This window comes from Ursus americanus, chromosome 35 (genome assembly GCF_024610735.1).
Source record: "Ursus americanus isolate L20-20 chromosome 35, mUrsAme1.1.p, whole genome shotgun sequence".
Classification (NCBI taxonomy): domain Eukaryota; kingdom Metazoa; phylum Chordata; class Mammalia; order Carnivora; family Ursidae; genus Ursus; species Ursus americanus.
This window is the reverse complement of record NC_142161.1, coordinates 16737316-16763350: the sequence shown is the minus strand read 5'-3', so window position 1 is coordinate 16763350 and position 26035 is coordinate 16737316. Positions and strand designations below refer to the sequence as shown.

At 36.0% G+C, this 26035-nt stretch overlaps 1 protein-coding gene across 1 annotated transcript in view; it reads right to left on the bottom strand.

The window, feature by feature from the left end:
- MIPOL1 (mirror-image polydactyly 1) overlaps positions 1–26035 on the bottom strand; it is a 327574-nt gene that overhangs the window by 45609 nt on the left and 255930 nt on the right. Inside the window, exon 12 of the mRNA XM_045799749.2 lies at positions 7579–7809. Within this exon, the coding sequence (XP_045655705.2) occupies positions 7579–7809 (231 nt within the window). The remainder of the gene's footprint in view (positions 1–7578; positions 7810–26035) is intronic.

The window sequence follows — 26035 nt, the reverse complement described above, 5'->3', positions numbered from 1 at the left end:
GTTTAAGAATAGGGAAAGCAAAGGACGAAGCTCTGAGTGAGCTGTCGAGCATAATGAGGCTGAGCAACATCCAAGCAGGACTAATGAAAATTTGTTAAAATCAAATTTTTACAATAGCTTCCCTTTCCTCTTTATTACTACAAAGGAATTCTAAAGTACACTGGTGGTTAGTGCTATTATATAAGAAAGTTAAAATCACTTTATATATCTTGTTTTCATCATTTCTAAAACTATCCTCAGGTAAGATGGATGAATGAGTTCTCCTGTCTTCACAGAAGTACCTGGGAGCTCTGTAGCCTGTCAAGGGTTAAACAGTAAGAAGGCTTTAACTGGAGCTAGAACAAAACCAAGGAAAAGGATGCTTGTCCGGTCATATGGCCACTCTAAGGAACTTATATTTAATATAAATAAGTGAAAATCACATTTGAATGTCTCTGGAGCATAAGAACTCCTGGTTTTTTGTTTTTAATGTTAACCTATCAAGTTCTGGTTAAAAATTATATGATCATTGTTAAGTGGATCCTATAATCCCCTAAAATAACAGGGACATTATCTCTTTTAATTACTGTAATATTGGGATTAATGAAAAACAACAAAAATTCCTGCATTTTATTTGGTCTTAAACTGAAACAGCATGGATATCTCCCATATTTTACTCTTTTGTTCTTTTTCTTTCATTCTTTTCCATTGTACTCATTTGAAACATGTTTTATCTATCTTAGTAGGCAGAAATGTATATTAGCCCAACTCTAGATCACCTATTTGAAGATAGGTTCTGAAGTGAAGAAGCAGATCAAATGTAAGCAGCTGTGTTGTAATTCAACTTTTTGGTCCCTACTTTCATGCTTTTTATGATTCATTCCATAACATTAACTGTATCAGAGAAAGTGCAGATTCTTAGGTTTAGAGAATTTTTTTTCTTCTTTAGCTTGCATCCTTTACTTTCCACTTCATTAGAATTTCTCAAGTTTCGGGTTAGGCTTCAATTTCAATAATCCTACATTAATCCTTCCCTAGTAGAGAGGAATGCCATCGAAAATTAACACTATGTTTCTTTTTTGTGTCAAAGTGAGACATTCCTTAAAGATAAAGGTGCAAACCCAACACTTTAGTTTTTGTAAAGAAATGAATACATATCTATCAAATGTGACAGGTATTGGTGTGTGTGTATAAAATAAAAGTAGCTCTAAAGAAATCTACTTTATGTACTCAATGGATGAGAAAGGTGATCCACTAAACAAATATATAATGGAATTAAATTTTTTATAAAATACATACTTATTTCCTAGTGTGTAAGACGACTTGTATTTCATAAGTTAAATATGTATTTAATTTAAAAATATGTGTTATGATTTACAAATCTAGAATATTAAATTCTTAAAAAGCATATCATGTGCTCAAGAACAAAAATTAAGCACGTTAGATGTTGTACACCTTACAACGATTGCTTAGGAGTCATCTGAATCCATCTTCCACATATAAATGACAATATCTGATTGGATCTAGATTTGGAAGGTGCCTTCTAGAGCTGATTGGGAAGTTTATTTGTACATAAACTACCACAATAAATTATTTGACTCATTATGTGCTGAGGTATGTATCATATTTCACAGAGCTTTTAAATCTCAAACACAAAATAAATTTTGAAGAGCAATTTCCACAAGTTTTAAATCCTCCCATTTATTAATACTAATAAATCAAGATCAATTTTCAACTTTATATTAAACAATGATTTAAACCTTATACTGAGGTGAGAATTTATGAAACTTATCCTTTGATTTAATCAACATTTATAAAGTGTTCAGACATGTGTACTATTTTGCTTTGCTACTTATAGTCTAACCAAGAATTTACTAAAAAAAAAAAAAATCACAGGTAAAATTGGCAAGAAGCAGAATAATTTTAGTGAAACAACAATATAACACCTTTTGTACTAAACTATGTAAGGATATTTTACGACAATTTGTCTTCATTATGGTTAAAATCAGATTCTGGAGCCAGCAACAAAACTAAAAAGTTTAGTGATGTCTTTTGATGAAAAGAAGGCAGGTTTTTTTTTTTTTTTTTTTTTTTAAACCAAGAAACTGTGGAAATGCTCTGTTCCCCTTCCCAGTACTGAGTCATTTACCCTGTTTTATAATTCAACCTGCAAACAGATTAAGCAGCTGAGTTGTGGAAAGTATGTTTGCTCTACGCTAAGAACCCTTGTGTGACACTATGGCGACTCCCCTGACACCTCGAAGGGAACTACAGACAGTCCTTACTCATCAGCAGGGAAACCAGGCTGAGAATTCACAATTTCTTTGTGACCTCAACTTCTTCATAGAAATCAGTATTTGACCAAGAGGCAGGAAAGACTTTTTGTTAGCTTACATGTCCTTCTTCTTCTTCTTTTTTCCCTGTCAATACCACTCAAAAGCTCAGGATGCCCTATATTTCAAAAGGAAATGTTCTATGCTGATCTTTGATATTTTAATTATGTAATTAGAAATGAGAACACATGTAAATTTTAAGTAACAGATTTTTTTTAAAGTATGAAAAGAAAGAAAATTTTAGATAGTGATACATTCTTTCTTGAAAACATGTTTAAGAGTTTAGAAGTTTTGTCCTATATCTTTTTGTCTGATCTACTTATTATATAGTTACAGTTTATGAGGGATTTGAATCAAAGTAGTGTAAATCTGGCCCACAGTAAAGATGATTATGTGACAAAAGTTACTTTACTGTAAGATCTAGAAGCTTCTGAGATCTTCTAACCTTATAAGCCTGGTTGTAAATATTTTAAGTAATTATGTGTAGCTTAGGTATGTTAAGAATAGTCAAATACATTTTTAAAATCCTTCAGAAAACTTTTGTTCTAGGCCACAAGAACCTTATCTATAGACAGAGAGACAGATGGGAAATAAAATACAGCACGAAGAACAAGGAAGTTTAAATCTCTGGTGATGATAAAAATATCACTTAATGGATATGTGTGTCAGTTATCTCTAATAAACAAGAATTATGGATGGTCCTTGGCCGAATCATTAAGAGAAGTTTCTCTTACAAAGTTCCTATGCTCGTAACCTGTTCTTTAGTTCCCTCTACTTCCACGTAGCTCACCAAAACTAAGTGCATCCAGGATCAGCCAAAGAGCAACCTAAAACTGAAATGACAATGTGTTCTTCTTCCACAAACATACACATTTTTAGAAGAGAAGTACCTTAGCCTTGCTTAACCCAAGGGAATGGATTTCCACTGGTGAAATTTTAGGTTTTATGACACCTGGGCCAAGAAGCTGTTTTTGGACAAATAAGGTCTGGCATTCTTTACACTTTCCCCTATCGGTGTTTCTGCCTGTACATATTGGCTAGCTTATAGATGGTAATTCTGCACCACTTTCTTTTTCAGGAATACTCCTACAGGTTCAAAAAATTTAAGAAATTCATTTGACTCTAAAAGGAAATAAAATATAAATTTAAAATTCTATAATTATTAGAAATAGTATATAGTCTCTCCACTATTAACTGAAGATTTCAGATCTTTTAAATGTAATTAAACTTGATGGGAGCTGGTGGATAGAACAAGGGTTAAAAGCCCACTAGAAAGTCAGATACCATAGGAGTGGTGGTGTCAGTGAGGGAGGCAGGCAGGCAGGACTAGCCACAAAGGTCATACTTTTCTATGAAACTCTTCTACTAGCATTGGGTACCGGGTTGGGATAAAATTTTTTTATCTAGGACCTAAAGTAGATCAGAGCACATTTGAAATTTTCCTGTGTATTCTGGACCTGACTTGCTTTTACTTTATTCTGTCATCCCATCAACCTATTAAATTGTTCTAGTTCATTTGTTCCTAAGTGTTTACAGAGTACCTACTTCGCAGCAGGCATCTGTGTGAATATTTGGAGGAAATGTGGATACAAAGATGAAAGGAACACTCTCCATGTCTTGGGAATGCTCAGTAATTTTGCAGGGAGTGAAGTAGACAGGAAACAGGTCAACAAAGCAATTGTAACACCTAGATGATTAAGACCTCTAACAAAGATACGGACTAAGTATTATGAAAAAAATTAAAAAAATTAAGAAACATCACAGAGGTAATGTTAAGACTGGACTTTAAGGAGTAACAAAAATTTGGCTGGGTACTGGAAGGGAGGGATATGCTTTAAGAAGAAGAAATAGCTTGTGTAGAGATATTGTGTTTGGGGTTGTAGGAGGAAATGATACCAGAAAATGGATGAAGGCCAGAAAGGTGATAGGCTTCATATAGCCTGCTAAGTTGTTTATGCTTTAGCATGTAGGGGATGAAGGGCCCCTGAAAGATTTTAAATAGGGAAGTAATGTAACCTGATTTCAGTTTTAGAAAAATTAACTCTGGTGGCAGCAAGGAAGACACACTTGAGGCCTAGAGGCAAATAAACTAGTTTTATGATTATTTCAATAGTCTAGAGGGAGGATGATGAAGGCCTGAAATAATGCAATTAAAAGTGAGGATGGAATAGAGGGAATCGGGTGATAGGCAGTACAGAAAACAGAGAATGACAGCAAAGTGAAAAGTAAGAAAGAGTGAGGGAATAAGGACAGTGCTGAAACTGCTGAAGACCATTACTGAGACAGGAGATACAGGAAAATGGCGAGGGCTTTATTTTCAGGGGAGGAATTTTTAACATACTATGAAAACACGGAGAAGAGAGTGATATTTAACTTTCTAGGAAGCTGAAGAAGACTTTATAGAGAAGAGATACTTGAACTAGTCTTGCTAGTTTGATGAGTTCACACACAATTTATATTGAACTACTTCACATATAATTTATAACATGCTGATAATAAAGTAACTGGCAGTGAACTAGCTATCTTACATGGTATTCAGTTTATTACTCGTATCAAACCTGCCTGTGAAGGCAGTAATACTGTCTGAATTTTTCAACTGAGAACTTTTGCTTCCAGGGGTTAAGTAATTTGCCCCAAATCTCACAGCTAATAGGTAGGAAAGCAGGGATTGACATACAGGTCTGTCTGACTTGACTACAAAGCCTGCCTCTATCCTCTCTGCTGCACTGATCTCACAGGATGAATAACTTTTTCATGGGGGAAAAGGGTGAAAAGGCTCCAAGCAGAGGAACCCACGTATATAAAGGTATTTAGTCTTGAAAAGGTAGAGCCCTTCTGAAGAATGAGATATTAGTGTGGAGTGAAATGGCAAGAGAAGGAGGGACAATGCAACATGCATTGTTCTAAAGACATTAAATGTTTATCTCATCTAATTCTTACAACATTACGAGGTGGAAGTATTATTGCCCATATATTATTATCTGCATCAGCACAGTGTTTTAAAACAAAATGTACAAGTTCATGTACCTATGCATTTTGGATCCAGATTCTGGGCTTTTAAACCACTATGCTACATTACTGAAGATATGGGAGCATCTTTACTTATTGTTTACCAGGATCATATGTTAGTTTATAATAAAAATATAATTAGAAATGGAATTTAATAGTTAGGAAATTACTGGTAATCTTAAAAAGAACAATTTCAGTATAAAAGCTAGCCATAGTGTATTGAGTAGCACAGGAGTAAACGGAATTAAAAAATTATATACTGAATATAGATCAGTTATTCAAGAAATTTGGTTGTGAAAGGAAAAGGGGAAATGTGTACCTTTTTAGTTTACATTATAATTACTGTCTAGAATACTGACATATTTACAAAGGACCTTCAAAAATAATTGCTAATAACAGAAATTTCAGATCATATGGAGAAGAGTAATATCACCTATCAAAGTCTTTTAAGTTGGTTTCCTGGAGTATTATCCTCTTAAACGCAATAAAATAGGTTGATGCCCACATTAACTGCAATGAAGGTACACTGCCCAGTTGAGGGCAATTAAAAATACAGTGGATTGAATACGAATAGGAAACCTCCTGTATTTTGTCTGGGTCTTATTGCTGGAAATTAGGATAAAAGATTCAACATTTAAATAGAAATTTAACATTTAAATGATGTAACTGTTTCACTTAAACTCTGTCCATTGATTAGTGTCATTCCACTAAAACCTTCTGATCTGTCCATGGTTAAATGTGAAAAATAGGACAATATAGTAAGTTTCTCAAAAAGTCAAACTTACTCAATTTAAAGCATTATCTGAGATGATGTTATTTTTACTTCAAAATTGATATACTTCTATATTGATACAAAGTATTTTTTAAATTATTAAAAAAAATAATAATAGTTGATGAGATCTAAAAAATAAAAGGTTGACAACATTTCCAAAGATTTTATAGAAATTTAACTGGTCTCTGGGAAACACTGTTTTAGGGAATTTTAGTCATGTATATAAATTAAAGAATTACATGTAAAGAAAACTTTGAAATTTGTATTTATTTGTAGACTTCAAGCAAATAGAGCTAACAGATCTTGACTGTCAAAAGTTACTGATCTGTAATTTACAATGAAATGGGATCTACCTATGTATCTTAGTATTTTTAGAATATTAATGTACATTGTGAATAATTGGACATAGTTTCTGACTGAACATAAACCTAATCTTTCAACCTACAAACAACAGAATACTTACCATAAATCATAAATTTCAAGGTACCCTGATTATATAAAGATTTTAATATGCATAATTCCTAATCTGTTTTAAAAATCGTTCTTAGCTATAGATTTACCTTAACCCTGGGCTACCATTCAAAACATAATTTCAGGGACATTGGGGAAATGGTTGAGATGATTTACTTTCAAATAAAAAGTGGTAAGAAGTAAGAAACTCTGAAGCTAGCACTACTTCATACTGTGAGACTGAATAAAATTAAGGAAAAAGTATGTCTTAGGAACTGAAGGCAATTAAGTGTGTGAATGACAAAATGCAGTTAACAATACATAAAGATGGGATCAGTTAAAATGACAAGTTCCACTTCATTAAAGCTGCCTTAGCAGCTTCTGCTACAGTGTTCAAGTCCCTTAAATTAACAATTCTTTGTATGATATGTCCTATGTTAACATTTTGCTAGCTGTCGTAAGGACTGATTGATTTTGTAGCTTTTTAAACATTTTAACAAAAATGTGAAGATCATCGAAAATAAACAAATGTAGCTATGCACTGTGAAAAGCTGTCCTGAATACTTCAGAACAACACATGAAAATTAATTCCACTGTAACTATTCTATGTGCCTAGAGGTCTCAGATTACAAATTCACAGATGATCTCAACTCAAGCAGGATTATTACAAAGCTAAATGAGTAAAGTTGATTACTTGACTGCCTCTTCCCTTGCCAGTAACTTTACCTCTTACCTATGAAAGGCTTTTAATGGTATGGCCTCCAGGAACTAATGAAGAGCAGTTATTAAATAAAAGTGGTTTGCCCTCAGTGGTAACCATGATTCCCAAGTGAGTGACTTTTTTTGACCCCAACTATGTAGGTATGATAGGCAATCTATAGGCAAAAAATAAAAAAGTTCATTTGGCTCAATCTACTTTTGTCTTAAACCATTAACAACATGCCTAATAAATAATCTATTATTCAGTTGCAAAACCAGCGTTCTTGTTTTGTTTTGTCTCATGCTCTTGAAATCATGCAAGATCATTTGACTTACTTCTGCACTTTGTCATTGGCCGCTTGGGAGGCCTCCATGGCGTGCCGAAGCTCCAACTCCATGTTCGCGCGGTCCGCCAGAGCTTGCTGCAGCTGGGTAGCCAGTTCCTCATGCTGTTGTTGCGTGATGGCAACAATGTTCTCTCTATTTCTCAAAGCTTCTTCATAAGTACTAAGGGTATGGTTAAACTGATCCTTCAGATTTTCTTCTTGGGATAAAGATTTGTGTAAACTGAGAAAAAACATAAAAATAAATAATGGAAACATAGATATGTAGCCTTCCTGACCAATAATCTATTTAACAAAATTCTCCATAAGAGATACCCTTTTCTAAAAATCAATGAAGACATACTTAAATGGGTAAATAAAAATAATTTTCACATCACAATATTATCCTTGATAATTATTCTATTTCTCTGTTTCTAGGCTGAAAGCTACCCAGACAAATGATTATCGATGTTACCAAAGCACAGAAGAAGATGCTGCAAGATGTTAATTTAATTACATCAGTGTAAATATTACATTCAATTTTCTTTAAAAGGAATAGTGGAGAATTGGAAAATAAAGCATCCCTAGGTAAATAAAAGAATATAATAAGCTGACTGCAAAGAAGTGAGAAGTAAGAGAATGGGCATCGGTTTAGTAGATCCAGGGTTTCTTCAGCTGAGCACTTAATGAGAATGAACGGGGGTTGTACGAATACTGATCAGCTCATACACAGACATAAATGAAGTTAAAATCACTAGTCCGACTGCACAGAAATAATATGTATTCAGATATATTTTCTTTTTGTTAATGAATCTCATGCCAAATATATCCACTCATTAAGTCATACAGAGAAATAGCATATAAATTAAGACTAAATGAATGCAGAAGAAAATGCAGACAAATAGAACCCTAAAATGCTAAAGGTCAAATCTTTGATATGTCATTACACCTACCACCTGAGGTTATTTTGAAATGGCACCAAGCACCTCACTCAATTAAATAAAGACATTTTGAAAATATAAATATTTAATAAGGGAAATTTAAAATCCACACAGGAGATGTTCTTTTTTTATTAAATAAAATCATTTCAGTATATGCATACAAAAGAAATGTCGATGGGAGACTTGAAGTAAAACAACCTAACTATATAATACAGATTGATGATGTGAAAGAAAGTAATATAATTCTAAAAGCTTCAAAAAGCTAGTCAGGGAACTTTAGCACTAGCCGAATATCTATCTAGTCTGATACTTTATTTAAAACTGTCCAAACCAAACTAATTATACATTTCTTCTTTTTGCTTAAGTAACCTATAGATCTCTCCAGTATGCTCACTTTGTAGAAGGTGTCACACAGAAATAAGAAGCACACGAAACAGGGACAGTCAGCACACCAAAAGAAATCATTTCAAGATTCAAATTAGTTCTTAAGAAGAAAGACTGCTACTAAACTGTGGTCAATTGATTACTACATAAAAATAAGAATGGTGTTTAGTAGAGTGCAAAGAAGTATCTTTCTTTATGGTTTTGACCTTGTTATTTATCAAGCACTTACTTCATTTTTTCTAAGTTCTTCCTACCAATCCACATGCCTAAAGGCTCCCATCTCTTGCCCATTTTCCTATTCTTTCTATGTTCTTTCACACTTTCTGATCCCTCTTATTCCATGTTTGTTTTCTTCAATCCACCCTCTTTGGCTACTTGAAAAATCCAAGAAAGAAACAAAAAACAAAACAAAAAACCCTTAAAAAGACAAGTTTCTTTATGTTCTTTACACTTAAAAGATTATTACTTACATTTTAATTGTTATACTTTAAATTACACAGAGTGCACAAATCCAAAGTATTCAGCTTGACAAAATGTAAAGAACAAAGTATGTAATAAACCCAGAAGATTCCCCTCTGTTCCCTTCCAGTTAATTCCCCTTTCCCAAAGCAATCACTTATTCAACCTCTATTAAGATTAGTTTTTTATTGCTATGAAGTATTCTGTTATATAAATATACCACAATTTATTTAATCATTTCACTATTGTTGCTATTAGTATTCTTACATGTTATCTTTTGATGGACCTCAGTACTTATCCCCCCCCACTTTATTGAGATATAACTGACATAAGTACTTCTTTCTGTAGTAAGAATTGCTCTATAGGGTGTATGTATATTCAGATTAAGTAGATGCTGCATAGTTTCCCAAAGTGGTCCTACCAATTTACACTCCCACCAGCAATATATGGGAGTTGCAATCGCTCTACATTCTCCCTTAGAGTACTCTCCCTACTGGTAAACTATAGCCATTCTAACAGGGGTGCAGTACAATTTCATTCTCTTAATATTGTCTTTTGATGAATTTAAGTTCTTAATTTGAATGAAGTCCAATTAATCATTTTTTATTTAATGGCAGTGCTTTTTGTGTCCTATTTAAAAAAAATCTTAGCCTAACCGTTCCTTTGTATTTTACCCTTATGTATATGGTCTCATTTAAAGTTCACAGTGGGCAGCTTCGTTTGGGAATTCTGTATTTATCTACGATGTCCATAACACTATTCAGTATCCTCTAGCCAATTAAATATTAAGAATCAATGATTCAGTTTTAAAAATCTCATCTTTTATTAAAACCATGGTATCCCAATTTAATTCTCTAATCATTCATCACTTCCTAGTCTTCTAGCCTTTATTTTTTTTTCAAATTTATATCTCATTTTTCTCTCAGTAGGATCTGTGACTGGGATCCTTAACTCTCAAGCTCAAAAAGCTACTCATCACTCAGAATGCCTTGGAAACCTTTAAATTCACATCAAGACTTTCTCAAACAGAAGCAGTAGCTGGAATGAGCTTTTAAAACAATAAATTAGATAATGTCACTTAAAATCTGCAGTGGCATCTCATTGCACTCAGAATAAATCTCTAAAAATAATAACATCAATTTGCCTGTTTTAACTCACTAAACCTCACAACGACCTATGAGAGAAGGCCTATCAATATTAGCTTTTTTACAGGGGAAGAAATTGAAGCAAACAGAGGGCAATAATTTAATTAATCTCACACATGTAACAGACCCAGAATCTCAACCCATAGTCTTTCTCCCTGAGCTGAAATGTGAAACACTCCTCCCAGCTGGCCATGAGCCGTGGAGCCCTGTATCACCTCTTCTCTCTTCCTCCTCATCTTCTAGCCAGACATTCCATTTCTCAAGTACGTCAAGCTTTTTCCTGCTTGAGGCATTTGTTTGTAACGTCTTTCTCTCCTCTCCCTGATAAACTTCTATTTATTCATTCAGTCTCAGCATGGATACTGCTTTCTCAGATAAACCTTTTACCACACTTCAATCTAAATTTTGGTGTTCCTTCTTTGTTATTCTGTCTCAATGACCTTACTCTTTTCCTTCTTAGAACTTATAATAATTTGTAGTTTTTTTCAGTTTCATCTTGTGATCTACTTCCCAACTCCACCATATTAACGCTCTATTTACAAAGGGAATTTTTAAAAATGGGGACACATTCCTTAATAACTTCAATAAATCAAAATATTTCTAAGGACACCTTCTTATCAGAATAAAGATGAAGTAGAGGGGACAGATTCCTGGCATATATAAATCTATACCATTTATAGCATATTTTTGTTTTAATGCTGTTTTTCCCCTCAGAGTGCTCTTCCCTAGGGCCATCTTGTTTAGCTTTCTTCATAGAGTCAAATCACATTTAACCTCTTTTCAAAGTTATTGATTTTCAGAGGCATTTTTAGCATGGCAGCAACATTACAATTTATTGGTCTTAAATGACGTTGTGTTGGAAAATATTTGAAGTTATAGTAAGAATAAATGATAAAACAATAGCAGAAAAGAGCCATTAAATCACTCTCAGAAGTTCCAAAGCCTGTGGCTCACCCAATATTGACAAAGAATGGTAATTATTTTGGTTTATCATGAAATTAATGAGGTAGTATCACACACAAGGTTTCTACTCATTCTACAGTTTTCAAATGATGTAATTCTTTAATTTTTGTTATTATAGAAAGTGAGACTTTGAAAATATCTTTGCTTGGTAATCTTTCATATTATAATTCTAATCCATATCAAATGAGACCGTACATTGCCTCTTATGCTGCTCACCACGTTGAGTCCAACAGCAGGCCAGGGTAGAAAATACCTTTTGATGGGCACTGTACTAGTAAGTAGCATGTAACAGATTTCCTTTCAGAAGTGGTTTCTGTCTTAGTTTCAATTCCCTCAAGTCTGTGGTCCTATTTTCCTAGTCCCTGATTCTGAACTGCCTCAGCTTAAACTATCTTGGAATTATCAAGCTTCTGACCCACTTTTATGTTTGCTTGCTTATGTTCACCTCAGCTTATCCTGCTTTCCTGCTTGCTGAACTCTTTTTCTCTCAATTGTAATGTCACACGTGGATTCAGCTCATTCTTGCAACTGGTACTTTTTCATTTGTACCAAGTGTTGATGCTACGTTTCCTGGCTTCCTCTTTTGTCTCCGTGATCAGGTATTAACTTAAGTCCTTCATGAGTCGCTTTACTCATCATCCTACAGCATGCACTTACTCTTCTGCTCAGGTTTCATTTATTTACAGTAATTGCTCAATCAAATATTTTATATGTGTTGCTTTAATTGGATAAATATGTTTGAGTTAAGAATTTAGAGGTGAAGTACCACAGTATAAACCAACAGTTCTTACCTAGGAGTAATTTTGTCCCTCCGGGGACATTTGCAGCACCTGGAGACATTTCCGGTTGTCATAACTCGAGGAGGGAAGTATTAGTAGCATTTAGGGGGTAGAGGCCAGAGCTGCTGCTAAGCATCCTCCATTGCAGAGGGCAGTCCAGTGTGTCAAAAATGCCAAACTTGGTGTACATGAAAGATGTTGGCTTTGGACTTTGCAGAAGTAGATTCAAATTTCAGTCCTGTCATTCACTCTGTATGACCTTAGGAAAATTCTTTACCCCTTTGAGTATTAATTTCATCAACTCAAGAACAATGAGAAAAATCTCATGGAGTTGACTGAGAACAAAATGAGGTGATCTAGTTATGTGAAAATATCTAGCACCATATCTGGTAAAGAATGGGCATTTATCCATGTGTAACTCTTTTTTTTTTTTTTTTTATTTATTTTTTTATTTTTATTTTTATTTTTATTTTTTTTTTTAAGATTTTATTTATTTATTCGACAGAGAGAGACAGCCAGCAAGAGAGGGAACACTAGCAGGGGGAGTGGGAGAGGAAGAAGCAGGCTCATAGCGAAAGAGCCTGATGTGGGACTCGATCCCGGAACGCCGGGATCACGCCCTGAGCTGAAGGCAGACGTATCCATGTGTAACTCTTAAAAGAAATAATTTATCTCTAATTAACTTTGTATGATATTTTATACAACACGCAGACATTTTAGAAATACTTGATGAAAAACAACTGCCTGTTTCTACAGGTTTTTCATGAATTGGGAGAAGTAAACTAGTTTTCCTAACCTTTATCATTTACTGATAACATTCTTAAATCATTCTGGAAAAAAAAAAAAGAGGCAGGTTTGGCTTGTTTTACTGAATTAAATAAAGATAAAGCAAGTATGAAAGGCAGAAGTATGTGCTACCTTGTCCTAAGTGTACATTTTCTGAGAGGATAGTGTCTGCTTTTACTTCCTAGTTTACTGTATCAATTAATTTGATCTGAAAATTTTAAAAAGATTTTATTTATTTATGTGACAGAGAGACAGCCAGCGAGAGAGGGTACACAGCAGGGGAGTGGGAGAGGAAGAGAGGAAGAAGCAGGCTCCCAGTGGAGGAGCCCGATGTGGGGCTCGATCCCAAAACGCCGGCATCACGCCCTGAGCCGAAGGCAGACACTTAACGGCTGTGCTACCCAGGCGCCCCTTGATCTGAATTTCTGACCTGTGATTTGCCTTCTCTCTGAAGAACTTCTTTTTACACTTCCTGCAAGACAGGTGTACTGGTGACAAATTCCCTCAGCTTTTGTTTATCTGAGAAAGTCTTTACTTCTCCTTTACTTTTGAAGGATAACTTCACCGGATACAGAATTCTAGGTTGATGTCCGAAGTTTTAGTCTGACACTCAAGGTGCTCCAAAATTCTATTCTACTTTTCTTTTCAGACTTCATCCTACCTACTCTATCAAAGTCTTTTATTCTAGCCAAATGGAACTATAAATTGTTCTTTGAAAATGCCATCACACTTCATTTTGCAGTACTGCTCACATTGTTGCCTTCACTTCGAATGCTATTTTCCCCCCTCCGCACCCCCTATCACCACGCTTCAAGATTCAGACAAACTGCAACAACCGTCATGGAGTCACACTCCATACCCTCCCTGCCCAGGGGGACGGTTCTTCCTCTAAGCTCCCACACCCTTTCCATATCCCTTATATTCCTCACTTTCTACTATCCTTTGTAGTTACTGTAACCTTGTTTTCTTTCCTACTAGATTCTAATACTGTTCAAAGAAGGAACCACGTTTTATTCTTTGTTTCCTTCTAGGGCCTAACTCCGTGGCTTCTCTACAGGAGTCATACAAAAGTTATTTAATGAACATTGCTGCTTAAATGCTCTATTTGAACAAGTGGCCTCCAGTGTTGTAAAAGGATCACATCAATTTTATTTCCTTTCCTTTTCTCTTTATCTTAATGTATAGCCCCGTATGTTCCATAGTTCACCTTTACCCACAATTCATTCCCTCACATTTTGGGGGATATTTTAAAAATAAACTTTTTGTTTTGAGATCATTGTAGATTCATATGCAGTAGGCAAGAAATACCACAGAAAAATCCCTGGTGTCCTTTACCTACTTTACCACGATGGTAACATTTTATAAAATTATAGTATAAAAGCACCACCAAGACAGTGACATTGATATAGTCAAGACAAAAAACAGTTACATCACCACAAGGACCCCTCATGTTTCCCCACCACTCCTTCCCCTCCTTAAACCCTAACCACTAATCTGTTTCCCATTTCTATAACGTCATTTCAAAAATGTTTTATAAATGGAAAGGTTGCTTCTGGGACTTTTTTCATTCAGCATAATTTTCTGGGGATTCATCCAGGTTGTTGCATGTATCAATAATTTGTGTTTTTTTAAAATTTTTAGAGGAAATGGTCCATTACTTCTAAGTTGTGCCATTTTGTGTGTCTACAGTTGTTGACAATAATCCTTATTTTTATATCTGTAAAGTCTATAGCGTTATCCTCAGTTTCACTCCTGATACTGGTAAAGTGTCTCTTCTCTGCTCTTATCTGCTTCTTTCTGTTCTTATCTTTATCCTTTCTTCCTTCTGCTTGTTTTACATTTCTTTTTCTGTTCTCTTTCTAGATTCTTGAGGTAGGGGCTTAGATTGTTAATCTGATACAGTTCCAATTTTTCTTAATGCATTTAGTGCTACAAATTTCCTCTCAGCACTCCTTTAACTGTGTCCCACAAATTTTGGTGTGTTGCATTTTTATTTTCACTCACTTCTATGTATTTTAAAAAAATTTCCCTTGAGAACTCCTCTTTGATTCATGGATTATTTAGAAATGCATTGTTTAATTTTTAAGTGTTTGGAGATTTGCCTGTTATCTTTCTGTTACTAATATTTGTTCTGATACTACTGTTATTGAAGAGCATACATTGTATGATTCCAGTTCTTTTAAGTCAACTGAGGTTTATTTTATGACCTAGAATATGATCTATCTTGGTATATGTTTTATGGGCATTTACAGAAAAAATATGTATCCTGTTGTGTGGAATGTCTAAAACTGTTGATTAGATCCTGGTAGTTGATGGTCATGTTGAAATCTTCCGTACCCCTGGATTTTTTTGCGTCTAGTGAGAGGAAGGTGTAGACACCTCCAAATTGTAATTGTGGATTTGTCAATTTCTCTTTTCAGTTCCACCAGTTTTTGCTTCATATATTTTTAGTTCTCTTGTTTGGTATGAACACACTTAGGATTGCTATGTCTTTTTGGTGGACTCTTTTTTATAATTCCATGCCCCTCTCTGATAAGTGTTTTTGCTTTAAAGTCTACTTATAAGATACTAGTATAGCCATTCTTACTTGCTTTTGATTTGTATTTTTATGGTTTATCTTCTGTTCTCTTAATGATTTTATTTGTTGTCAGTTTCTTGTAGCCAGCCTAGAGTTAGGCCATAATATTTATTTATATTTATTTATTTATTTATTTATTTGAGAGGGGGAGAGTGAGAGGGAGCAGAAAGGGCAGACAGAGAGAGAGAGAATCTTAAGTAGGCTCCATGCCCAGTGCGGAGCCCAATGTGGGGCTCAATTTCACAATCCTGAGATCATGATCTGAGCTGAAATCAGGAGTCAGATACTTAACCAACTGAACCATCTAGGTGCCTCACAGGCCATAATTTTTAATCCACTTTGTCAGTCTCTCTGTCTGTTGTTATATTTGGACCATTAACATTTAAGTTGGGGCTTAAGCCTGCCATTTTCTTTTTGTTGTCCCTGAGGTTTTATTGTTGTTCTTTACTTCTTCTCACCCTCACATTTTAGGTTATTACTGTTATACATGTTTTTTAATACTGTGTAACTGATAGATCCTTATATTTATGATTGTTTTGCTTTTTTTTAACTTTTTAAAAAAAATATTTTATTTATTTATTTGACAGAGATAGAGACAGCCAGTGAGAGAGGGAACACAAGCAGGGGGAGTGGGAGAGGAAGAAGCAGGCTCACAGCAGAGGAGCCTGATGTGGGGCTCGATCCCATAACACTGGGATCACGCCCTGAGCTGAAGGCAGACGCTTAACCGCTGTGCCACCCAGGTGCCCCTTGCTTTTTTTAACTTTTAAACTAGAATGATGAGTTATGCACCACCATTACCATATTGCAGAATCTTAACTATATGTTTACCATTATCAGTGAGATTTATGTTACCTTTTGTGTTTTTATGATGCTAATTACATTCTTTTATTTCCAAAGAATTTCGTTTTGATTTCTTGTAAGTTAAATAATGAACCTAGTAATGAACTCTGTTGTCTTTTGCTTGGGAAAGTCTTCATCCCTCTTTTGTTTCTGAAGGACAGCGTACAAAATTCTTTTCAATTCAAGCTATAGAACTCTTGGTTGACAGTTATTTTCTTTCAATATTTTGACTATGTCATCCCATTCTCTCCTGGCCAGAGACATTTCTGTTGAGAAATCCATTGATAGTCTTACTGAGGTTCCTTTGTGTGTAACTTCTCTTTTTTCTCTTGCTGTTCTTAAAATTCTTTCTTTGTCTTTGACAGTTTAATTATGTGTCTCAATGTAGCCCAATTTGGGTTCAACCTAGTTGGGATCCTTTGGGCCTCATGGATCTGGATGTCTACTTCCTTTCTCGGGAAGTTTTCAGCTATTATTGCTTTAAATATAATTTCTACTTCTTTTTCTTCTTCTCAATTTCCCATAATGTGAATATTTTTTCTTTACATTGTGTCCCATGATTCCCATAGGCTTTCTTTACTCTTTTCATTTTTTTTTTCTTTTTACTCCTCTGACTGGGTAATTTCCAACATTCTATCCTCCAGCTCACCGATGTGCTCTTCTTCATGAAACTCTTTATTGAATTCTTCAGTTCAGTTATTATATTTTTCAACTCTAGGATCTTTCTTTTGCTCTTGCTCTCTCTTTCTTTCTTTTATGGTTGCTATTTCCTCATCAAATTTGTTTTTCTCATGCATTGTTTTCCTAGTTTCATTTAGTTTTCTATGTTTTCTTATAGTTCATTAAACTTCTTTAAGAAGGTTATTCTGAACATTTTGTTTGACAGTTCAAAATCTCCATTTCTTTAGGGACAATTATTGGTCTTAATTAGTTTCCTTTGGTGGTGTCATATTTACCTGATTTTTTGTGATCCTAGGTGCTTTACATTGGTTTTGGCTCATTTGAATGATAGGGCTCCTCTTCCAGACTTTGTAAGTTTGCTGTGGCAGAGACCTTTCTTTATTAATCAGCTAAGTTTGGGTTTCTGGGTGAGTCTGCTGGTAATGTTTTGGGCACGTGGGGTCTGTGTGCCCACGTGGTAAAAGATGGTAAAAGTACCATCTACTTTTAGGCAACTATTTGAGCTCTGAGGATGGGAATGGAGGGGTAGGTTATACCACTGGCTGGGATCAGCTGGACAGGATGGCGGGCTTGGTTCCCTACCCAAGTGAAGCTGTTGGGTTGGCTCCATGGTTGCCTGAATTCACTGGTCAGACTTACCAGATGGCTGGGACTGGTACTACATTTAGTAGCAGATGAGGCTATGAATCAGCTCTCCTGCCTGGTCAGGGCAGCAGGTCAGAGTCCAGGGCATGTATAGCTCATTGTTTTGGGACCTTAAACCTTATGCATTAAATTTGTGGTCAGATGAGGCTACTGGTTTTGCTCTGCAGATGGGGGAAGATATGGGCTGTGCTCTCTGTTCAAGTGCCACTCTATGCAGGGCTCCTGAATGGGCTAAATAGTTTCCCATGTGCTCTGGTTATGTTCACTGGTCAAACAGGCTAAGACTGTATTCAGCGGCTACAAATTAGATTCCTTGCCTGGGTGCAGCAGTAGAAAGAGCTCTAAAACTGGCAAAGCTCTTTATCGTCTTAACTCAAGCTGATCTGTACCCCAAGTTCCCTGGCCATACAGGGCCACTGCCTTCTCTCTGCACTATTGGTTGTGTCTGCTCTTCTCGTGGCTTGAGTACTGCTGGGCCACACTTTCAGGTGTTTCTGACAATCTTTCTGGTAAGATGGGCTGGAAGACACTCTCCACAGTCAGTAGCACTATGTCTCAGCCTCCTTGCTTGGGCAGGAGGGGTAGGGGCGCTCCAGGCTACTCTCAGTTTGGCTATGGATTAATCTCCCTGCCTATGTATGGCAGGGGAAGTCTCCACACCCAGTACTGGCTTTGGTTTGGGGTGATCGGCCCTGTCCATCTGCTTCTGAGCTCAAGTGCTGTTGGGCTACACGACCTCCAGAAGTTGTTGCCAGCCCTTCTGGTGAGAAGGGCGGCTGGAAGGCATTCTCTATAGTGGGTGGGGCTGTGACTCAGAATTCTGCTTGGGTGTGGGCAATCTGGACTCTAGGGTTGGCATAACTCCTCATTTGAGGATCTGAATCAGGCAGATCTGCACCCCAGTGAGTTCTCTGGTCAGAGTGTGTCCCTGGCTTAGTTCTATAGATGAGCCAAGCCACTGGTTGGGGATTACTATTTGGGCACTGTGGATGGGAGCTCAGACAAATTAAATCTCAACCACATTCTTAATTATACTGAAGGCATTTCCCTGTATTTCCTGCCTCATTGTCTGATTTACAGATTAAATCTCCTCAACCACATTCTTCACTGTACTGAAAGCATTTCTGTATGTCTTTCAGAATGAAGGCCTGTTATACCAGAGCATAAGCTGATTTGCTCGAAAATAAGCAAGGGAAGTCAACTATTATTTGCTTGAAGGAGCCTTAGCAAATTAATTGATAGCAGAAAAATCCCAAAGTATCTGGAGATTCAACAACACACCTCTAAATAACACACGGGTCAAAGATGAAGTCTCCATAGATTGTGAAAAATATTTTGAACTAAATGAAAGTGGAAATACATCTTATCAAACTTTGTGGGACACAGCAAAAATAGTGCTTAGAGAAAAACTGATAGAACTGAATACATATATCAGAAAAGAAGAAAGGTCTAAAATCAATAACATAAGCTTCTACCTTAGGAAATTAGATAAAGAAGAGTAATGTAAACTTAAAACAAGCAGGAGGAAAAAATGCAATTTAGAGCAGAAATGAATGAAACTGAAAACAGGAAATCAATAGAGAAAATCATCCAAATCAAAAGCTGATTCCTTGAGAACATCAATGGATTAGTTTCCCAGGGCTGACATAACAAATTACCATGAATCAGTGGCTTAAAAAAACAGAAATTTATTCTCATATTATGGAGACCAGAAGGTTGAATTTGAGGTGTCAGCAGGACCACACTCTCTCCAGAGGCTCTGGAGAAATTTCTTCCCTTGCCTGTTCCAGCTTCTGGTGGCTATAAGTATTCCTTTGCTTAAGGCTGTATCACTCCAATCTCTTCACAAGGCTTTCTCCTCTGTGTGTCTCTTTCAAAACTCCCTCTGCCACTCTCTGATAAACACAGGTGATTGTATTTAGGACCACCCTGATAACCCTAAATAAACTCCCCCTTTAAAGTTCCTTAGCTTAATCACATCAAAAATTGTTAAGATAACACTCAAAAATTACAGTGATTTAATGCATCTTTTGGGCGTCCATTTTTGGCCTACCGTAATCAATAAAATTGATAAACTAACCATGCTAACTAAGAAAATAAAAAGAGAAGAACACAGGTTACTAATATCAGAAATGAAAGAGGTCATCACTACTGACCTCAAGGACATTAAAAGGATAATAGATATTATGAACAACTGAAGGCCCACAAAGTTAATAACTAGATGAAATGGACCAAAGTCCTTTTAAGATGTGAACTATCAAAACTCACACAAGGGGAAATAATCTGAAAAAGTCTTTATCTATTAAAGAAATAGAATCAATAATCAAAACATTTCAAAAAAGAATGGACCACACCCAGACAGGTTTATCAAACATTTAAGGAGGGGACGATTCCAATTCTCTACAACCTCTTCCAGAAGTAGAAGCTGAGGAAACGCTTCCTAGCTCAATCGATGAGGCCGGCATTACCCAAATACCAAAACCAGATAAAGATATCACATGAAAGGAAAATTCACAGACTAATATCTCTCATAAATATAGGTGCAAAATTCCTTAACAAAATATTAGCAAATCAAACCTGACAAGACAGATAGAGAATTATGCACTATAACTAAGTGGGACTTAATCTGCGTGTGCAAGACTGGTTCAACATTCAAAAATCAATTGGTATAATCCATCACAAATCAGTCTAAAAAAGAAAACTCATTCGATCATATCAATAAATGCAGAAGATGCATCTGACAAAATCTAAACTCATGATGAAAACTCTCAGCAAACTAGGAAGAGAAAATAAAGTTCTCAACTTGATATAGAACATGTACAAAAAAACTATAGCTGACACCATACTTAATGGTGAGAAATTAGATGCTTTCCCCCCAAGATCAAGACCAGGCAAAGATTTCTCCTTTTATCACTCATATTCGAAACAAGAGTAGAAGTCCTAGCTAACACAATAAGCAAGAAAAGGAAATAAAAGGTATATAGATCAGGAAGTAAGAAATAAAACTGTATTTGTTTAGAGATCCAGAACAGTCAAGTCAATATAGAAGAACAAAGTCAGAGGACTGACTCTGACCAACTGCAAGACTTACTATAAAATCACAACAATTAAGACAGCATCATACTGGTAAGAAAACAGACAAATAGATCAATGGAAGAGATCAGAGAACCCTGAAGTAGATCCACACAAATAAAGTCAACTCATCTTTGACAAAGGAGCAAAAGGCAAGTCAATGAAAAAGGGACAATCCCCCCCCCCCAACAAATGGCACTGGAACTGGATGCCCATATGAGAAAAAAGTGAATCTAGACAGAGAATTTACACTTTCACAGAAAATAACTAAAAATGAATCATAGGCTTAAGAGTTAAACACAAAACTATACAACTTCTAGAAGATAACATAGAAGAAGATTGAGTTGACCTTGGGTTTGGTAATGAATTTTTAGATATAACACCAAAAACATGATCCATGGGGACGCCTGGGTGGCTCAGTCGGTTGAGGTCTGTCTTCCGCTCAGGTCATGATCTCAGGGTCCTAGGATCGAGTCCCTCATCGGGCTCCTTGCTCAGTGGGGAGCCTACTTGTCCCTCTGCCTGCTACTTCCCCTGCTTGTGCTCTCTCCATCTCTGACAAATAAATAAGTAAAATTAAAAAAAAAAAATAATAAAAACATGATCCATGAAAAAAGTAGATGTTAGACCTTATTAAAGTTAAAGATTGTGTAATACAAGACATGCTGTTAAGAGAATGAGAAGATAATCCACAGACTGAGAGAAAATCTTCGCAAACATGTTATCTGATAAAGGACGAGTATGTAAAATATACAAAGAACTCTTAAAACTCAAAAATAAAAAAAACAAATAGACTACTCAGTTAAAAAATGGACAAAAGTTCCAAATAGCTATTTCACCAAAGAAGAAATACATGGTAAATAAACATATAAAAAGATGTTCAACATCATATAACATCAGGGATTTGCAAATTAAAACAATGAGATACAACTATACCCACATTGGAATGATTAAATCCAAAAAAAGTAACAGCGCCAAATTCTGATGTGTATACAGAGTAACAGGAACTCTCATTTATTGCTGATGGAAACGCAAAATGATACAACCACTTTGAAAGACAATTTGGCTGTTTCTTACAAAGCTAAGCATAATCTTACCATATGATCCAGTGATTGTGCTCATAAGTATTTATTTACCCTATAGCAATGAAAACCCATGTCTACACAAACACCTGCACATGAATGTTTATAGATTTATACGTCATTTCTCAAACTGGAAGCGACCAAGATGTTTTTCAACAGATGAATATATAAATAAACTGTGGTACCTCCATACAATGGAATATTATTTATTGATAAAAAACAAGCTATTAAGCCATAAAAATATACAGAGGAACCTTAAATGTATATTACGTGGTGAGAGAAACCAGTCTGAAAGAAGCCAATTTGGGAGGCTATATGCTGTGTGATTCCAACTATATGACATTATAGAATAGACAAAAACTACAGAGATAGTAAAACGATCGGTAGTTGTCAAGGGTCCAGAGGGAGGTGGAACCTTACAACACAAAAAATGAAACTTAATGTAAACTATGGACCTTAGGTAGTGAAGTATTGATAAAGTGTCATTAATTGTAACAAATGTGCCACACCAACACAAGACATTAATACTGAATAAACTGTGTGTGTGTAAGGAGCTATATGGGAACTCTGCTATTTGCTCAGTTTTACTGTAAATCTAAACTGTCCTAATAAATTAAAGTCTATTAATTGCCCCCCCCACCACACACACACACACACACACACACACACACACACACACACACACAGTAGGAATGGAGACAGGCTAAGATTGGTTTGGTAGGAATCAAAAGTGACATGAGATACAAAGAAACAAGGGCAAGCATACCCAGCAATGGTATAGTGTCCATATCAGACTTAACCACACCTGAATTTGGCTATGTCTGTAATAATTTATAAGTGATAAATTAAAGCACCTCCACGGGAGGGCTTATCAGGTAGGGTAAACCTTACCTGTGATCAGGTATCATTATAGTTATGTAGTTGCTAGATAACACCTGCTAAAAATGGCATAGAAGAACTCCCTGCACAATGGTGAAGGTTGGATTCAATTATCTCTAGATGTAAGTGATCTTGCAATTATGAGGCCTCGTTAAATGCCAGATATTATTTGTCATCCTAATTCTACTGAGATGGGGTATTCCATCTAAGAACAGTCAAAAAGGAAGAATATTATCTACGTAAGGATCAGTTCTGGAGAAAAAGATTTTTGAGGACCTCAGCACACACTCTGACTAGCCAGTTTCTTAGTAAATGGCTGAGAAGTTTGCTCAACTATTGAAAATTATGTTCCATACCATTTGCATGAATAAATGATTATACTAAAAATGTAAAAACAGCAAATAACCAACTGTTCTTACATAGGATAAATATTTTTAAATTTTATTAATGATCCTAATTAACTCTCTTTCAAAAAGTTAGTCAGGGCCTATTAATTTAGTTTTATTTAACATTGTATAATACAGCTTAGGAGACGGACTGATGCTGATCTCAGATATGAGGTCACTTCACAAGGCTATTGCAAATGCACCCTGCTTGATACATAGCTGTTGATGAACAGCTATTTGGTTAGCTGAAATGTTGAATGTAGGGTTCAGTGAGTACATGCATATTGGAAGCATGTGCTTTGTTTTACTTAAGGGGGGCCACATAAATGAATGACTACTGGGTGCTGGGCACTTTGCTAGAACTAGAGTGGGGACTAAACACACTTGTCAAATTATTATAAATACTGTAAAGGAAGGGATGTGACATTTGAATTGAAATTTAAAGATAAGAGTAGGTGTTAATTAGAGGGGCAGAGGGAGAATTTCATGTGCAGGGAAGAACACACACAAAGGCCTTTTAAGAGAAAGGATAGCTGAGGAGCTGAGGAAGCCCAGTTCCGCTACCATTAATGTTCCAAGACCAGTGAAAAAGTGGTTGGGACTAGATGACATTGGGCCTTTTTGGTCTTTGTCCTGAGAAAAATGAGACATTACTGAAGAATTTTTAAAAGAGGGCAAAAAGATGTGCCTTTTTAAAATACTGCTCTGGCTAGGGGGTATTTTGTGTATCTCTATTACCTGATAGGACAGGCTCAGACAGGTAAGACTCACCTTGCTCCTTGTCTGAGTGGGCCAGCTCTAGAATTTCAAGAAAACATGGAACTACACTAAGACCCAAACCTAGGAAATACAATAAAGTTTTAGAACTCACCTGATATTTACTTGGGCAGGATATGCTACTTATGAAGATTTTTTTGTTTTATTTTCTACTAAGAGATTTTTTTTTTTTTAGGATGTATTGATTTATTTGAGAGAGAGAGAGAAAGTGTGCGAGCGAGAGTGAGTGGTGGGAAGGGCAGAAGAAGAGGGAGGGAATCTTAAGCAGACTCCCTGATGAGCAGGGAGTCCAATGGCGGGGCTCGATCTTAGACCCTGAGATCATGATCTCGGTTGAAGTCAAGATGCTTAACGGACTAAGCCACCCAGGTGCCCTCTACTAAGAGATTCTAACTCACTAAGTTCTAAAGATATTCAGTCTGGTCTAAAAGATGGGATTTTTCTTGGACCTAGTTAGGAATCATCTCATTTAGAATTAAATTATCTGTGCTTGCTGTCTGCACCTTTTCAACTTATATTCAAGGCTCTGCAATCTGCTTTGTCTACAACCGCTTCAACGATCTTGTTAATTGTAAAAGGTACTTTTCAATCTTTGTCTTATTTGACCTATCTGAAGCCAATTCTTTCTGGAAATGCTTTCCATGAAAATACAGTTCTGGTGTTCCGCTTCAACAAAAGTATTTCTTGATGCTTCTCAATCTCCTTTGGGGCTTCTCTTCCCCTACCCAACACTTTAACTGGTTGTCTGCTCTTCCTAGTCAACCCACTTGATTTCAGCCCACTCCTATAGCTTCACTTAATCATCTATATACTTTCTTTATAGCTTAGATTTCTATCCTGAGCACCAGATCTACATAACCACCTAGTATAAGACACCTCCACTTGACCACCCTACAAATATCTACAACTCATTATGTTTGAAACTGAACTCATAATCTCATGTTATGCCCTCTTTCTCTCCATGTTATGCCCTCTTTCTCTCCCTCCCTCCTCACTGGGTACCACTATCTACTCAGTGTTTAAGCCCAAATCCTACACATCATCCCTGAATCTCTCTCACCATAAGATCTAACCAATCCTTTTGGTTTAAACTTAAAATCTCCCTTGCATCTTTCTACTTCTTTCTAGCTCCATTACCATTGTCTTAATTAAGAGTGCCTGCTTTTATTTTCTTAAGTGGATTACTGCAATAGTCTTTTCACTTGTTCCTTGCCATGAGTGAGTTTTCTAAAGGACAAATATGACTATCACTAGCTGGAGTCAATCTCTTCAATGACTCCTCACTTTCCTAGCATACAGTTCAAATTCCTTAAATATCATTCACAAAGCTCTTCATGGCTCTCTTTCCAGCCCATCTCTCTTTATTCATGTATTTACCTCTCTATATTGCAGCCAAGATGAACAACTTTCACATGCCCTAGAACACTGACCCTATCCTCTTTTATTTAACTAGCTCCCATTCATCCTTTAGATCTCAGCTTGGAGTGAGTTTCTCCAAGAAATTTGACTTGTCTAGATTAGGTGGTTCTCTCATGTGCTCCCACAGTATTGTGACCTCTCAGCTGGATAGATGTTAAGCAGTTGTTCTTGTTTCACCACTTGATCTCTAGTGCCTAGAAAAGGCTTTAATAAATATTTGTGGAATTGATTGATTACTGGTTCCTTAGTCCTGCTTCATGCGGCTCTTAACTTTTTTCTGTTGTAATGGGTGACTAGAACCTTTGTGATCTACAGTATGTGCCCTGCAGAATATAAGCTATGGATATCTAGTACTGCTCTGTAGTTAACCAATGTGGCTTACAGCTCGAGTGCTTTGTAACACTAAGAGTAAAAAAAAGCCTAAGATTTAAAAAGGAAATGAAGGAAAGAAAGGCAAGCAAAAATAACTTTGATGCGTTATTCTATTCTGAAGGGGGATTTTAAATGGACTTTCATTAGCATAGCATCATTGTGCATTTCAGCAGTTTTCCTGGAATACCAGGAACAAGTGCTACCGGAGGCCCCCCTGGTGGCGGAGTGAACATTTGCTTATGGTGAAATAATCCTTGAAAGAAGTCATTCATTCATTCA